The 18,321-nt window shown below is 40.5% G+C and overlaps 1 protein-coding gene across 15 annotated transcripts in view; it reads left to right on the forward strand.

Moving 5' to 3' along the window:
• Positions 1-18,321, forward strand: part of ANKFN1 (ankyrin repeat and fibronectin type III domain containing 1) — a 288,349-nt gene that overhangs the window by 154,895 nt on the left and 115,133 nt on the right. For all 15 annotated transcript variants that reach the window (XM_072940142.1, XM_072940138.1, XM_072940140.1 and 12 more), the window contains 2 exons: positions 6,892-7,093; positions 9,867-10,077. In XM_072940142.1, coding sequence (XP_072796243.1) covers positions 6,908-7,093; positions 9,867-10,077 — 397 coding nt within the window. In that variant the 5' untranslated portion in view covers positions 6,892-6,907. The remainder of the gene's footprint in view (positions 1-6,891; positions 7,094-9,866; positions 10,078-18,321) is intronic.

The following is an 18,321-nucleotide window of genomic DNA, read 5'->3' on the forward strand; positions in this document are numbered from 1 at the left end:
GGTGTCATCCTGAAGTAGGGTTCCTTCTGGGTATAAACCCAGGAGTGGGATTCCTGGGTCATATGGTAAGTCTATTCCTAGTCTTTTGAGGAATCTCCACAGTTTTCCATAGTGGCTGCACCAAACTGCATTCCCACCAGCAGTGTAGGAGGGTTCCCCTTTCTCCACAGCCTCTCCAGCATTTGTCATTTGTGGATTTTTGAATGACGGCCATTCTGACTGCTGTGAGGTGATACCTCATTGTAGTTTTGATTTGCATTTCTCTGATAATTAGTGATATTGAGCATTTTTCCGTGTGCCTTTTGATCATTTGTATGTCTTCCTTGGAGAACTGCTTGTTTAGGTCTTCTGCCCATTTTTGGACTGGGTTGTTTATTTTTTTTTCTTATTGAGTCGTATGAGCTGCTTATATATTCTGGAGATCAAGCCTTTGACGGTTTCATTTGCAAAAATTTTCTCCCATTCCGTAGGTTGTCTTTTTGTTTTACTTATGGTTTCCTTTGCTGTGCAGAAGCTTGTAAGTTTCATTAGGTCCCATTTGTTTGATATAGTTCTTAAAGCCACCATGATGATCTTGAGGTGGAAGAATGGAATGAAATCTTAAGTGTAGTATCTCAACCTACTGAGTCTTTCTGTGAAACTGGCTAACAAAGAATGCTCTCTAAAGAACATCCCAACATTAACAACAAACTTCCCTTGTCAGTTCCCCTCCTAGGATTCTGGGTCTGTTTTACCTATCAGGCATTTTGTTCAACATTTGAATTCTTTTCTTTTCCAGTTCTGTTCAGTGCAAAGATGCAGAGGGTACTGTTTCTATCATTTTTCAAGACACTTTTAAGGGTGCTCTAGGGATTAAATGACATATTAGTAAAGTGACCAGCAAGAATTATATGACACACTCAGAGTAACTGAGAAGAGGTTAAGAATGGTTACAAGTCTTGTTAAATTTATTCCAAAGCACTTTCATCTTTTTAATGCCATGCTATTGTAAGTGAAATTAGTTTTGTAATTTCACTTTCATTTCATTGTGTTTTAAATCAGAAAAGAGAAAGAAAGAGTTATAAACAAAATATAGACTTACACTGTCTTATGTTTTTACCACCTTTTATATTTACCTTTGTAGTTTCCTTACCAATGCTCTCTTTCTTTCTTCATGTGGATTTGAATTACTGTCTAGTGACCTTTCATTTCAGCCTGAAGGAGTCCCTTTAATATTTTTCATAGGGAAGGTCTGCTGTCAGATTCTCTCAGTTTCTGTTTATCTGTGAATGTCCTAATTTCACCTTCATTTTTGAAGTATTGTTTTGCTGGATAGAGAAATTCTTACTTGACAGTCTTTTTTCTTTCAGCACTTTGAATGTGTCAGCCCACTTCCTTCTGACTTCTTTGGTTTTCTGGTGAAAAATCAGCTGTAAATCATTTTGAGGATTCCTTGTATGCCATGAGTTATTTCTTGCTTGTTGTTTTCAAGATTTTCTCTTTGTCTTTAGGTTTTGACAGTTTAATTATTATGTATCTAGGTGTGAATCTTTTTTAATTCATCCTACTTTGATGTTCATTGAGATTCTTGGATGTGTAGGTTAATGTTTTTCATCAATTTTGGGAAGTTTTTGGCCATAATTTCATCAATATTTTTTCTCCCCCTCCTACTCCTCCATCTTGGACTCCTGTTATATGTATATTGGAACACTTGATGGTTTTCCACAGATCTTTTGACTCTGTGTTTCTTCATATTTTTTTCTTTTTGCTCCTAAAACTAGATAATTTCAATTGACTTATCTTCAAGTCTGCTGATTCTTTCTCCTGCCTGCTCAAATCTGATGTTGAGCCCCTCTGGTGAATTTTTCGTTTCAGGTATTGTACTTTTCAACTCCAGAATTTCTCTTTAGTTCTGGCTTTGTTGTATAAATTCTGCTTCTTTATTGATATTCTCTAATTGGTGCCACATTATTCTCATAATTTTCTTTATTTCTCTAGACATGATTTTCTTTAGTTTCTTGAACACATTTAAGATATCCGATTTAAAGTCTTTGATAAGTTCAACATTTGGACTTCTTTGGAGACAATATTTATATGCTGCCTTATTTTTGGTGAATGGGACAGGGTTTTGTTTGTTTGTTTGTTTCTTTGTGTATCACTTTTTTCTGTTGAAAATTAGGCATCTTAAATAATAAAATGTAGCAACTCCAGAAATCAGATTATCCCCTACCCTTATTGTTCATTGTTTAGTGATTTTTTATATCTAAACCTGTACAGTTTGTGTTTGTTGTCCTATGTGGCTACTGAAGTCTTAGCTTAGTGGTCAGCTAATGGTTGAACAAAAACTTTCTTGAAGACCTAGTACCAGTAAGTCTCCCAGTCTTGGCAGAGGAGATCCACATGTATGGTGGGGCATGTCTTCAGTACTCACCAGGCAGTTGAGAGCTCTGCCTTAGCTTTCACTTCCTGTTTGCATAGAGCCTCAAAGTCAGACAGAGATGAGAGCTTAGGATCTTCTCAGGTATTTTATGAGAATGCTCCCAGCTCTGGGCATGCATGTGATCTGCTAGATACCCAGGAATGTGTCAGAACTTTTCAAAATCCTCTATGGACATCTCATTCCCCAGTTTTTCCTTTTAAGCCTTTTGGTTAATCTATTGTTTGCCACCACTCCTACTCACCACCTCAGGTAGCTGTGATATTAAGCAATTGCTGATATTTATTTGTGACAGATGCCCCAAAGGGAAAGGTTATTTGTACTTGGTGAGCTCTGAGACAGGTCAAATAAATCTGCTTTTTGCCTTGTGAGTGGGTTCTTCTATGGAACTACCAGAAGTATCAAATAATGACAATTCCCTCAAAATGGAGTTTTAAAGAATCTCCGTCACCATTCTGCACCACCCAGTGGATGACAGGCTACTGTTTTGTACTATAACTGTAGGCTCTTTGTCTTCAAGGCTGCCACAGAGCTGGGGAAGGTGAGAATCAAGCAAATTAAAAACCCCACAAATCTCACTGTTCTTACCAAATTCAGTTACTTTTCTTTTTTTTTAGCATTTTTTAAATTGAGTTTATAGTCATTTTACAATTTTGTGTCAACTCCTACACACAATTACTTTTCTTGAATAAACACTTCCTAGATTGCCACAAACCTTAATTTCCAGGGTTCTGGAAAAGTTAATTCTGACCATTTTTGCTAGTGTTCTCATTGCTTTTATGGAGAAGAGGGTTTTCAGAGGACCATATTTTGCCATTCCCACTGTCATACTATTCTTTTGTTTTTAATATTTCTGTGAAATGTTTAATTAGGTGTGCCACTTGTAAATGGCTATCTAAAAGTCTCAACTGGGGAGTTTTGTCTTTTATTAGTAAAAGTAAACCCTTTGAATGTAGTGTGCTCGTGGGTAATTCAGTTTTAACTGTACTACTTCATTTGACATTTCTGTTTATTGTTTTTCCTAATTTTGTTTCTTTTTATTTTTCAGTTATTTTTAGACTTATTTTTATTCCTCTCTTCTCTCTAGTAGTTTGAAGTTCTACTTACTATTTCTGTTTTATCATAAGTTACTGCAAACATACATATTAAAATATGTATGTTTTACATATTATGTTTTACTAAACTTAACTTTTATCAAAATAAAAACCAAGTAGTATGCTAAATTTATAAAAATCAAATTTCAAAACAATGTTTAAAACAAACAAGAAAACTGTTTAAATTATTACAGTGTACTTTGATGTTTCTGGTTTGGCAGAAAGACTTGACGTAACCTTAATAATTGCTGCTATTTAAGTGGCTACTATGCACCAAACAGGACATACCTTTCATTTGTTCATTTCTTTAATCTTCACAACTCTGTAATAAATCTTCTCATATCTTATTAAACAAGCTTAGGGACTTTAATTAAAGTGCTCAAAGTCATATAGATTATAGATAATAATATCGTGATTCAAGCTTGGATCTGACAAATTCCAGAGCCAAAGCTACACTACTTCTGAAATGCTTGCCCCTTTCCATGGTAAAAACTTAAGAACACTTTAGTTGGTAGGGGTGTACAAGTTTATGAGAACAGATAACAGAAAGTTGTCTTTCTCAGTATCTCTCATCAGAGAAAATTTTAAATATAGCAGAAGAAAAGAAAATACAATGATAAGTGAGATCTAGAGGAATAGAAACATGCTAACAAGTGGCCTGGAAGGACAGGACAGCTGGGACAGGATGAGAAGGAAGTCAGAGAGACAGAGAAAGCTGACCTCTTTTGAGTGAAGGGAGCAGATGGGAAATGAGCAAAGACAAAAGAGACCGTGTGGGTAGGTGTCATCAGTTAGAGAGCAAGTCACTGGAATTTGATCAATCGACAAGAATTTATTTACCGGACTCCTGGGCGCTGTGGGAGATACAAAAGAATGTAGTTATTTGGGGAACGATAATGATGTAGACAAGACAGATGGCTTGAACTGGGGCATTAGTGCTGAAGGCGGGAGGCAGAAAAGAGAGAGGAGGCAGAAAGAAAGAAGTAAAGGCAGTCCCCATGTGAGCTAGCTTGTACATCCCTCTGGAATTTCTGTGAGAATGGTTAAGATATTGAGGGAACGCTATAGTTGCTGTTGAATCAGAGGTAAAAGATCTGTAGATGGAAGGAGGAAGATGCCAAATCACCTACTCTTTCCATTTCTGCTTTTGTGTAAATTAAAAGATCATTAAAGATGTATGGAGACACACCCTCATGTACATACACACTACAGACAGTGCTGTTACATCATCCTTCCAAATGTAAATGCAGCTGTTTGGCTAAGACTGGGTAGGACCTGATGAACATGGCTAATATCTACTAGATGTGACCACCTCAGAAGGCACTAGAAAGTCTTTTTGTGTTGCAGAAAATTACAAGCAAGACATAAAAGGTGCTTTAAGACATTCAACAGTGTAATGAAGATGGATCTCCATTTGTTAAAGTGCAAATAAGTCAAGATTAGTTGGTGCTAGTAGACACAGAACCCAATTCAGAGGCATGAGGAGGAAATGAGTTTTCTCAGTAGAGGCTTACTATATTATAGGTAATAGACTCCTATATGTGCATTCATTTATTCAAAAGTATCTATTGAGTATCTTCTATAATAAAAATGATAGCTGTCAGGAGTCTTCCCATAGTCTAAGCTCTTTAAGTGCATTACCTCATCCAATCCTCACAACCATAGTATGTAGTTATTATTATCCCTATTTTATAAATGAGAAAAATGAGATTCAGACATGTTGAGTAACTTGCCTGAGACTGCATAGTCAATAGGTGGAAGAGGAGCTATTTATATCCTAATCTGTGATATATATCTTGTACGCTGAAGTAGGCACATTTTAGGTGGTGGGGATTTAAAAATTAATACTTGACAGTCCTTGTTCTTAAGAAGCATATAGACTACCTGGGAGACAGAAAGCCAAATAGTTGTAATGTGATAAAAAAAAATATTTGCAGTAACAGACAGGCAGTGAATGAGTAAAGAAATACACAAGTTTGCCTGGGGGGTGTCAGAGACTACTTTAGCATCGACTTTAAGGATCAGTAATTATTTCCTAGGGGATGAAGTCACAGATGGAATATCAGTACATATAATGCAGTGTATACAAAGACCCAGAGGTAGGAAAGAGTTTGAACTATTTTGGAAACTCTAAGGAGGACAGAAAGACTGAAACATAAAATGCAGAAGTGCAGTAGCAGAGGAAGCTGGAGAGGCAAGCACTTGTATGTAAGGCTGAAGAATTTAGATTATATCCCTGTGGGAACTGGAGAATCACTTCTGGCAGTCCTGTGAAGAGTTTGGTCATAAAAGAGATTCTACATGATTTTCTATCAAAGTCCAAAAGGCTATAAAAATTCCAGGACTGGAGATGACCTAAGGGTCACAGCGAAGTGGCAGTGGCAACATTACAAATGGAAGACTCCACTGGAAATTTGAGGGCAGGTGATGGGAAGGCAGCAGTGTGCTCCAAAGACCTGGGCCCAATGCACCAGAGGCTGCACAAGAGGTGCAGACACTTTGCACATACCTGCCTTGGCCAGTTATTTCATTCATGCATTTGTCCATCCAATACACGCATGCTAGGCAGCCATGGCCCTAGTAGCAGCAATATTTCAATAGCAATACCCAACATAATGGTGGATGGCTTTTGAAATACCATGGCTAATCTCCTGGAAACTGACTTCAGGTGTGACATTGGTGAGGCCCTGTTTAGACATTTGTGGAATAACCACTTCTCGGCCCTTTGACTAAGATCAAATGTAGACATTTGTGGAATAGCACTCAAACACTACTTGGAGGATTTCAGTAGGAAGTGTCCTGGAGGACACGATCTGGAGCATCTTGGCTTAGCAGGGACAGGCCTGTGGGTACAAATTCCCCAAACCTGTGGGCACCAAGATAGTTCACCAAATCTCGGACAATAGGCACAATTCAACACCTCAAGAGATGGAGGGTCCACAGGGAACAACCACACTCTCTTATACTCCCAACAAAAGACATGATCTAGAATGCAGGGAGCAAAATCCCAATTGTATATATTCCCAAGAAGAACTGAACAGAGCACCTGGGTTAGAGAGGGATAGAGACCAAACGATTTTGAGTAGAGGCTCAATCATACATATGCATGTATGTAAATGTACATGATTATATAGTAAATAGATGATGTCATTCGATTCTTGCCACCAATTAGCTATTTGGTCATGAACAAGCTGCGTCCCTTCTTGGGGTTTCAGCTTTCTCATCTATAACATGAAAAAGCTGGATCTGACGATCTCTAAGGTCCCTTCCAGCTATAATAGTTTACAAGGATTCCAGATGGTTACTGGAGATGATGAAATTCTTCATCAACTTATAATTATGTTGCGTAAGTGACACAACATTCGATTTTCCTCCTCTTAGGAACAGCCGTGTGAAAATGACCCAACAGATGCAGAGTTTACATCTTTCTCAGTCAAAAAAACATAGTGCCCCATCGTCTCCCAGTGCTGCCAAACGCCTTTACAGGAACCTCTCCGAGAAGCTGAAGGGGAGCCACTCTTCGTTTGATGAGGCTTATTTCAGAACAAGAACTGACCGGCTGAGTCTCAGAAAGACCTCGGTGGTAATTAAGAATCTTTTCATTCTTGTCTCAGTTTGATTTGTGCAGTTGGTGTCTGGCTTGAAGGAGATCCACGTTTACTCCAGAACCTGGCATCCGCAAGTTTATAAATGCAGAGCAAGTAAGGCAGGCACTGCACATACGTATGTTAGCCAAAGTTTAAGTGACTGAGACTGTCTCTTCTTCTTAATTGCTTTCTCTTTCTTTCCGCTTAGCTTTTCTTTCTCGAATAGACCAAAGAAACCAAAAAAAAAAAAAGCAGTTTGATAAATATGGGATATGAGATTAAATAGGATTAAACAGGCTTTCTGAGAGATCCAGTATTCAAATGCTGAAAGAACAATGAATAATATTTTATTTACTCATTTATGATGCATATCCCATATGCTTCCCAAAGGCATTCAAGGCAGAATCCTGGCAAAAAAAATTCCTATGTATTATATAATGAGAAATAAATAGACAGCAATGTGGGGGACAGCAAGGGAGCAAGAAAGGGAAAAAGACAGAAAGAAGGAAAGGAGGGAGAGGGAGAGAGAGGAAGGAAGGGCAAAAAAACTAGAAAAAGAAAAGTGGGAATAGAGAGAGAAATAGATATACCAAAAACCTAGGCAAATACAGCACCTAAAATTTGTCATTATGTTTCTCTCTGAGTTCCTAGTCAGTCAAAGCAGAAAGGGAAAGCACTCTTGGTTAAAGCACCCCATTAGCTAATAACTGAAAGTGCACCAGTCTATCAGGAGAAATGAGTGTTTTCCTGTTGCCAGGTCCTCTGGCCTTGAGATCACAGTGAATTATGTAACAGAGTAAAGCACAGTGTTGGTGATGCTAAGCACCTTCTCACAGAGTCGTTTCTCATATTGGCCCTCAGTAAAAGCTGAGGGCATGATAATCACGTGCTCCGCAAGGGTATTTCTGCAGGGAGTAATGGCAGCATTTGTTTGAGCTTGAAACAGAAATGAGCCCTAGCCTTTCCAGACAGAAGGATTCTAGGGTTTGCCAGCGAAAGCGTGGAGAAGGAAATGACTTAACGAGTGAGAAAGAAGGTGGCACATGAGAAATTCGACCTACTAAGAATCAGACAAATACACAACTGTACTGTTTGGACAGGGCAGCATTCTAACTTTGTGCGCACTTGTTTTCTAACTTGTTTCCTCGCTTGAAGCCCGTCTTCCAGAGGGCTTGGTTGTGGCTGAGTTACAGTCTAAGCATTGGAGGCTCTTCCACTGGGGAGACTGTTGACAGAACCCTTTTCCACTCAGCAGACTGCTGTGGAGCAAAGAGACCTGCATACCAAGTAGCTCCAGCCGCTGGGTCCCCATTGTCACAAGAAGCATTTGCATCATAGCTTTGTATTTTCCTCAGATTTCATTCATGTGTTATGTACTCAGCTGAGCTGGCCTGCAGCCTTGGAAAGGGAGAACTGGTTTTTGATGAGGCTGAAAAGAAAACCTGCCAACCTAAATATTTGGTTACTGAAGACCTTCCACATTTTAATCAGGCAACCCCTATGCTAGGTCAGGACCGTTGGTATTTCAACATTTTTAAACACCAGGCAACTCCTGGAGAAGAGACCAGATAGATGTATGACTAGCATATGTGTTGCTCTTCTCCCAGGAGCTACAGAAATACGTATTTGAGAGAATTCTAGAGCTTTTCTCTTTCGTTTACTATTAATCCTCTGAAAGAACTTTTCAAAGGAACCACATTGTCTTTAGCTATTTTTTTCTATAGGTGATTTATAGCCTATGAATATTCAACTTCTGGCCCCCTCGGGCCCCAAAGAAATTTGCCCCCACCACCTCTGAAACGCTCCTTGGGTACCACCATTTGAACCCCTCACCTGAGGGCTCAGAAATGCCACGTACTCAGTGGCTGGAGCTCTGGGTTGAGAAAGTGCAGAGGTTATCACAAAGGAGTCTAGGAGTTGGGGAGTCAGCCTGTAGACAGTGTGGACCTGTTAGAGGTTTATAAGTAGGGTAGGGACATGTGACATTATAAATTTAAGAAAGAATGCTTTTGTAGCAGTATGGGGAAGAGACAGAGGAGACTAAGACTAGCAGGAGGTAGGTCACTGCCATGGTCCAGAGAAGAGATGGTAACAGTCTGAGCAATAGTATAGACATGGGGATGGGGAGGGAGGGGTGAGTCTGAGAGAAACAGAGAAAGCATATATCCTCCCAGGTCCAAGCCAGTCATAATTCAAAACCACCTGCGCTGTGCTATCTATGCCAGCATTTCCCAAACTGTATTCTGCAGAACATTATTCCAGAGCAGTTAAATACAATGAAAAAATATGTTCTGTGAAAAATACTTGAAAAAGGTTGTATTTCTCACCTACTGGAGAGTCATAATTGCATGTTAATTAGTAAAGGCCTTGAGATGTCTTACAGTAAAATAATGCAGTAACTTGGTTTAATCCAATGTTTACCACATTCATTTGACCACATGCTGCTTTCTTCATAGAACACCTTTTAATGACCCATTGAACAGTATTCTACTGAAGACTGGTTTGAGAAAAACTGATGTTTGCTCTAATCTATAGATTGTGTACTATATTGTCTTAATGCATATAAATGGACAGATCTTTCCAATACTCATTAGAAATGATGGAGGGAGGGTCCAACAGGGTTTACTTTGGATACCTTGGAATAAATAGCAGTTATCCCACTTTTAAGTGGGAATGCAGTCACTGAAAAGGTCTCGAAATTCAAAACAGCTAGGTCACAAAGACAAGCTGGTCTGGGACATTGTACTAACCTGCTTTGTTCTCCTCTAGAACTTCCAGGGCAATGAAGCCATGTTTGAGGCCGTGGAGCAGCAGGATATGGATGCTGTGCAGATCCTCCTGTATCAGTACACACCAGAAGAGCTGGACCTCAACACACCCAACAGTGAGGGGCTGACACCTCTGGACATTGCCATCATGACCAACAATGTGCCCATTGCTAGGATTCTTCTGAGGACAGGGGCCCGAGAAAGTCCACACTGTAAGTAACCTGGAGAATAAATACATGTACTACGAAGGCCAGACCCCAGCTTTATGCCACCAGAATAGCCACTGCTTGCCCTTAGAATGAATGGTTGACTAAGCAAGGGCTCTGCAATCCTTTACAGGTCTTCATGAACTTTCATGCAAATAGCGATCATGTTTATCCATCCAAGCATCAAGTTACATTCTAAATAGAATATACTGAATGGTGTTGAAAAGGAACCTCAAAGGAACTTCCTCCTAAGGATGTAAGATACACAAAATCCCCCAAGTAGGGCCACAGAAGGGGAAGTATACATAGAGAAAAGACTGAGTATGTGTGTTAGTGTCTTTGCATCCATAGGCAATATGGCGGCTTCATTCATTCATTCATTCATTCACCAAACACTGAGGACAGGGCACTTCTCTAGGTACTAGGAATACAGTGGTGACCAAGACAAAAATCTGTATTCTCATAGAACTTTCATACTAGTGGCAGAGATTTCCAATAAGCAAATAAATAGATAAAGTCAAATATAAATTCAGATCATGATAGGAAGGAAATCAAGTGAATGAATGGCTAGAGATTAAGAAAGTGAGACTATTGTAAACAGGGTTGGGCAAGAAAAGCCTCTCTGATGTGGTGACCTTTGAGCCTAGTCCTGGACGATATCAAGGAATGGGCCATGAGAAGACGTGGGGTCCAATTCTGGGCAGAGTGAACGGCAAATGGAAAGGTTACAGAGGCAGGCAGGAATGGGGCTGCAGCATCTGAAGTGTGGCTGAAGCAAAATGAAGCAGGGGAGAGTGATGGCTGAGGAAGAAGTCACCGGGACCAGGTCACATGGGACCTCGCAAGCCACAGTGAGAGGTTTCCCTTTGATTCTAAGTGTGACGGGGAGACAGTGGAACAGTTTAAGCAGGTCTGCTTTGCATCTTACAAGATGACGAGAGTGCTCTGTGGAGAACAGACAGCAGTTGGGACAAGTGTGAAATTACAAAACCAGTTAGGAGGCTATTCTAATGGTCCAGGAGACAGCCACCAGTTGCTTGGACCAGCACGGTAGTGACATTGATGGTGAGCAGGGGTGAAATTCTGCATGTATTTTTAACAGATTTGTTGAGATATAATTTACATGCCATACAATTCACTCACTTAACGTGTACAATGCAGTGGTTTTTAGTATATGCACAGAATTGTGCCACCATCACCACAATCGATTTTAGACCATTTTCATACCCCAGCCTCCCCACTCCTCCCAGCCCTGGGCAACCACTAATCTACCTTCTGTTTCTACGGATTTGCCTAGTCTGGACATGTCACATAAATGGAATCATATAGTATGTGGTCTTCTGTGAATGGCTTCTTTCTGGATGTATTTGGAAGTAGGGCTGATCATACTTGCCAAAGGAAGCTGCTCTGGGGCCAGAGACCCCACCCAGGAGTGGATGGGATAAAATCATCCAGCCCCTGCCCTGTGCCAGGCACTATTCTGAGCACTTTACCTGTATTGACTCCTTTAATCCTCACACAACATTCTGAGGTAGGCACTCACATTCCCCTAGGTGCAAACTCTCTGACCCAATGACCACAATGGCTCTGAGCCACCGTTTTTATGTTTCCTAAAAGAAAAAAGTAAACTCATCAAATTGTTAGTTTCACTAATACTGATTCACTTACTTCCAAGTGGGGAGACCCAGAAGGCTGAAAGAGAATCAAGTAAATATGTAATTAGAGGTCACATCTCTGCCCCTAAATTTCATAAAACCCCTGCCACCCAAAGACTAGGTACAGAGGCAGACCCTGATATCAGAAAACGCTTTCTTTGAAAAATGCTAAGCTCACCACATCCATGTCAAAAAGAATGAGGACTTGGGTTCAGTAGCTTTGGGGCTCCTCAATAAGAGCTCCTTCGTCAAAGTGCTGCTTCTTTTTAGTGGAACTGGAGGATTTGGAGGGATGGGCAAAGAAGGATGGAAGAAATCGAAAAAGGCTTAGTTGCTGCCTTCCAATTTATGTTGCAATAATGTCTGTCCCAAAGATCCAGTGAGAGAGCAGTGGAGAGAGAATCAGGGGGTCTGAACATAGAGAATGCTGACTGAGCCCCATTCTGTAGGAACAAGGAGACCATTCATCCAGATGTTGCCTGCACTGGGCTGGATGAAACATTAGTCTTACTTACCTGTGACGCTACAAAGAATTTCTGCATTTTCCATGAAACCAGTGAGACTCCCCATCTCCCCCAAGCTCCCTTGTGCATAATTAAATCTCCATAAAAGAACCCAAGTACTAAATATCTCGTTAAACCAAAAGCAAATCCATGCAAAAGATCCCTGGTTTTTCTCACTGCCTCTGGGATGACAACCACATTATCATCACAAAGCTGTAAAGGACAGTGCATGAGAGACCCAGATTTTAGCCTCTGGGAAATATGACAGCTAAGTCACCCTGGCCACCCCAAAAGTTAAAGAGAGAGGACCACATACAGACTCCCACATGTTTAAAAATGGCCAAGGAATGTTCATTGACTGCCTGTGAAATCTCCATGTATGTTATTCTCCAGTTTTCAGACTTGCCCTTCAGGACAATGTTATTAACTTCATGTTGAAGAATAGGAATTTGTGATTCTGAGAGGTTAAGTGACTAACCAAAGGTCACACATCTCGCAAACGAATGGGGATGTCAAGGATTCAAGTCCAAGTGTGTGGGAGGCAACCTTGCTGTCTTTCCAAGTAACCAATGTGGAAGGCTGTGGCCCCTGGGCCCCCGTAACTTTCCCTTTGTGCTGTTTGCTAAAATCCTATGAAGTGTTTCTTTCTTCTGTCCTGTGCCCTGAGGTGCCATTCCTGTTGGGAAAAGGCAGGACAGAAGAACACAATCTGTTTTCAGGGATTTTTAATTCACTTTAGCTATCAAGCACAAAAGAAATTGAATTGCTTGTGAGCATGAGTGTGAGCCAGCCCAGGAGAAAAACCAGAGTCTGCCAACCAGAACCAGATAAGCAAGCACCTGCTGCAAATTGTTCCCCAGGAGCTGCAGAGGCAGGATAGAAGAGAAGAAACATAACAATGAGGTCCTAAGTTCTTACACATTGCAAAAATGCCTTTGTTTGCATCATCTCATTAGATCCTGACAACTGGCTTGTGAGATGAGAGTTTCCTCATTTTGATCAATGAGGGAACTGAAATAAGAAAAGACAAATCATTCACCCAATGCCCCAAAGCTACAAAGTGGTGGACCCGTGATTTGAACCCAGATCTTCTGTTATTAAATGCTCTGCTATTTGTGGGAAAGTATTAGCACGCTCACTGTCACACTGTAGATGTACAATTTCTTCCTTCCTCAACGCTCCACCTGTTCCTTTTCTAATGGCTGCCAAATATTTCAGGATTTTTAGTAGGTCGAATTTTCCGTCTTCCCTCCCCCTGTATGTTCCCATTGGAAAACTAGCCCTATACTCTTTCCACTACACCAGCCAGAGATCCCAACACAACCCAGAAGGAAGCCCTCGGATTCTCTCCATTTCATAACAGGAATCACAGAGACACAGATATGCTGAGGGACTTACCTCCTAAGCTGTTGGTCAGGCATGTCTTCCCTGAAATCGTAGAGCTATATGGAAGTGTTCTTTATAAACATGGATTGAAACTCAACCATGTACATTTACTTATTCATAAGGAAAGTCCTAGAAGTGGCCACCCAAATTTGCACACTGCTCCATGGCTTAATATATACAGAACCCCAGCCTGCTCATCAGATGAATCCCCTGTCTTTATTTGGCAACCTTTTTCTGTTCCTCCCACCTTTAGGCAAGCAGCACAAAGTAATAGTCATTCTAGAAGAAATCATCAGCCCTCATTAAAGTAGAACCCCACCTATGTCCTCTCGGACTGGTGTGCCGAGCTCAGGAAACAGGCATAGAATTTGAAAGGACCGGAGCTAGGAAAGGTACCATACAGAGGTATTTCAGGATGCCTGGGGACTATTCCTTTGATTTTATTTTCATCCATTCAGTATCCCAGTCACCGTAACTTAAGCTCAGTTGAAAAGCTGCTATCTGAGAACGACTTGCCCCATATCTGAAAGCCCTCAGTCATAAACCCCTCCCTTATTCTAGTTCATATCCTGCCCCCCAACCGCCCCCACCCCGGAATCACACTCACCAGACTCCAGGAGGAATTGGCTGAATTGTCAGTGAGGTCCCTGCCTTTCTGAGGCTGCTGTCATCCATTTGGTATCATTTATGCTCTAGAAACAGTCATCATAAAGAAGCCAGTTCTTTTTGGATAACTGTCATGTGCAGATCTGGTCACCCACCTGGATGTTATCTTGTCTGTGGACCCCAGTCCCTGGCACGTAGTAGGTGCTGAGAAGTCTTCAGTTGACATTTTAAGCCCTGCCTTCTGCTGCTGGCAACCATAGGAATCTCATTTTAGCACGTATCCACACACATACATTATGTGTGTGTGCGCATACACACGGTGTATGAGAAAAACCTTTGTCTTCCAGTCATTTGCACCGTGGGGCCCCTGTTGTTGTTGTCCAGACACTGTTGGGAAATTTGGTTGTAGATGTAGCCTGGCTGTGTTTATTTTTACTGTTTAATAAGATGGTAGAACACTCCTCATTTTTCAGTCTCTCTGCCCTATAGCTGCATTCTGCATTCCTTGGTGAACTCCTCTCTCTCACTTTCCTTGGATCCCGCCTGTCCAACTAGGAAATGTCTCCCAGAATTAGTTGTGTTCAGTTACTTCATAAAACACGGATTGCGGAGTAGCTGTCATCTGAGTGTGGTGCAGACACCAATGTTAAAATTTTGGCAGACTCGTCAGGGTGCACCACTGGTTTCTGCAGTAGTCCAGGGTCCGTGTCGGTGCTGGGACTGGTTCAGGGCACGTCTAAGAGGTGTGACTATAAACTAATGAGCCTGACTTTACGTAAACAAACACACCAGAAAGTCTACAATCCAAACGAATGTTATCCTTTAACAGGGTCCTCATGGGAGACCCCACACTTGCTCCAACAGTGCTGCCTTTGCTCTAAACACTTTTGGATTTGTCCTCAGAGCCAGTTTATGAGAAAAATCTGACTCGTTGCTTAGAGTCACACCTGATTTTTGTTCCAAAACAGCATTGCTCAGCGCCATCACCCTCCGTGTTCACCAGACTTGGCTTCAAATGATTTAGAGAGGTTTCCTGAAATCAAATCCACCCTCAAAAGACAAAGATTTGCAACCATTAAGGATAAGTAAGGAACAAGCCTTAGGCAGGTCCCTAAAATGAGTCCCCGGGTATTTTTAGCTGCTAAATTAAAATAGGTGTGCAGATCCGCACCCTGCGTTACCGACTCGCTCCTCGAACCTCCTCTCGTCCTGCTCACCCCTCACCCGCGACACGCCAGCCTCCATTCCGTTCCTTGAGCACTTCACGCTGTCTTATCAGAGGGCCTCTGTATTGTTATTCCCTAGGCTTGAAATGATTGAATGCTTTTCATCTCCATCATTACACGGCCAACTCCATCTTAATGTTTCAGCTTAAATGTCACATCTTCAAGACAGGCTTTCTTTAGCCACTCAGCCCAAAGTTGCTTTCTAATCACATCACTTTATTTTAATTTTCTACATAGCACTTAAATCACCCTGATGTTTTTTCTCCCTGTTTTTATTTGCTTATTTCCTGTCTCCCCTGCATTAGAAGGTAAGCTCCATAGAGCAAAATTTGTCTCCTTCATCACTGTATCCCCGCAAACAGTAGACACTCAATAAGTATGTGTTTAATTGAATTGAAGGAATCAAAGGTTACTTCTACTTCTTTTGAAGGGTGTGAATATATTATTAATTTTGAAGGGAATGGTTTTACCGAATGTCGACTGCATTTATCCTTTGTTTCTGAATAATTATTTAGTCATCAGGTGGCCATAGACTAAGTTCCAGTCACTTGCTCTTCAAGAGTCGATAATTGTCCTTTCATTCTTTTGTTTTTATTTTTTTAATATACATGCAACACAGAATATATTCTCCTCATCAAAATTAGAACATTATAAAGTTTAAAGACACCTTGGTCAGCACACCCAACACATTCGTGTGTACATGCATAGATGCATAGATGGTCTAGGTTCCCGTCCCTAAGTTCCTCCAGCATAACCACTGCTGTCATCTTAGGGCATGATTGAACTAGAGGATCCACCTCCAAGCTTGCTGAGTGACTGTTGGTGAGACCTGTGTCCCTTCCTGCAGTGGTCTCTCCACAGCACTGCTCCCTAACATGGCATTTGGCTTCCCCCAGAGCAAATGATCTGAGAAAGGGAGAGAGAGAGAGACCAGCCAAGATGGAAGCAACAGTCTCTTTTATGACCTAGTATCAGAAGTGACATATTCTCATTTCTGCTGAATCTCATCGATCTTGAAGACCAGCATAGACCAGCCCTGGTACAGTGTCGGAGGGTGTGAATACCAGGAGATACACATCACTTGGGGCCCTCCTGGAGGCTGGCTATCCCACTACCTCTCTGGGATTGTTGAGAATTAAATGTCATAGGTTTAAAACATTTCTCTGGCACATTGTAAATGGTTAAAAAACAAAACAAAACAAAAAACTGTTAACCAATATAAGTCTCAGACACAAAATAAAACCACCCCAGATTTTCTGGTAAAGAGCTGAAATATTTGACCCCATCTACTGTATAGTTTGTGTTGTGAAAACATTGCCCAATATAAGCACTTTTTAAAGTTTGTAGGATTTTATGTTCTAAAAATACACTGTCCACCATAGGAGACACTGGCCACCTATGACTGTGGAGTACTTGAAATGTGTCCAGTCCAAATTAAAATGTGTCTTAAATGTAAAACTGACACTGAATTTTCAAGGGTTAGGTACAAAGAAAGATATAAAATATCTAATTAATAATTTTATGTTGATTGCATGTTGAAATGATAATATTTTGGATCTATTAAGTTAACTCAAGTATATTATGAAAATTAATTTCACCTCTTTGTTTTTACTTTTTTAATGTCACTGCTAGGAAATTTTAAATGGTGTGGCTCACACCGTATTTCTGTTGGACAGCACTGAAAAATTAGCAGAAGATACAGTTATCTGATTTCACATTTAAACTCCCTGTGACATCATTGGGTAATCTACTTTGGATTTTCTAAATAATTTCTTCAGGTGTTTTGTGTTTGTTTTAGAGAAAATGTCCACTGGCCCCTGGAGTGTAGGAGGCCTAGGCAGGAAGTCCCTCTCTCTGTCAATGGCTCTGGCTTCTTATGAGCAACAGTTACAACTGAAACTATATAATATAGGCTTTGTGGAGCCACATTCTGCCAAAAGTAGCAGAGAAAAATGTTCCAGAGCCCCATGTCCAGGATGGAATGAATTCTAGGAGAAGATAGTTTGACAGTAATGAAAACGAAACGTTTAATCTGCAAATCGCTGAAACCTTTTGAAACCACACTCTCAAAGTCCTTGGGAAAAAACCTGAAAATAAGACAACAGGTTGATACCCAAGTGAAGCCAAAGTGAATTTTGAGTCTTGAACCTTAGCAAAACGGGTAAATTGCAAAATTTATGTTTTGAGTTTTGCTGGTATGAGAGTTTTTGAATTTAAAAAATATTTAATTATTGGAATACCTCTATGTTATTTCTTTTGACGTTCCTACCAGGAAACAAGTCAGTTGTGAGGTTGTTAGAAGGTTGTCACTTATGATTAGCAAAGATAAATTTTATTAACTGCTGTTCTTGGTTACCCAGAGGATATTGGCTCACAGTGAAAGGTTTATACCCAGGTGACCCTGTTTTCTCCTTTGAAATAACAAATAGGGTTGAAATTGACACCCCTTAGTACGTATTTTTGAATGGTAGCTAGAACAGAAAATTTTTATCTGGGGCAGGAGTTTTTTTGTTTTTTTTTTTTTTTGATGGAAGAACACAGAGCTATTTTATAAAAACAAGTATTTGGTTTATTTTTGTGTGCCTCTAAAAAATATAACACAGACCAATGCATGTAATAATAATAATAATACAACCTCTGCTAATTGAGAACTTTCTATATGTAAGATTATCACAAGGCTGCCTTGGTGAGACGTGAGTTCCTCTCACGAAGGAAATCATACAGGACCAAGGGTACCAAGGGTTCTGTCGGAAGAGGCACCTAAGGCTGGTTGTAACGATCCTTCTAACCCTGAGATTAAATGGTTGTCTTAGTGCCTCGTTTTTCTCATCAGTAAAAACAAGGAAAAGGCTAATAACAATAGAAAAGTTGTCA

This window comes from Vicugna pacos, chromosome 16 (assembly GCF_048564905.1).
Source record: "Vicugna pacos chromosome 16, VicPac4, whole genome shotgun sequence".
Taxonomy (NCBI): domain Eukaryota; kingdom Metazoa; phylum Chordata; class Mammalia; order Artiodactyla; family Camelidae; genus Vicugna; species Vicugna pacos.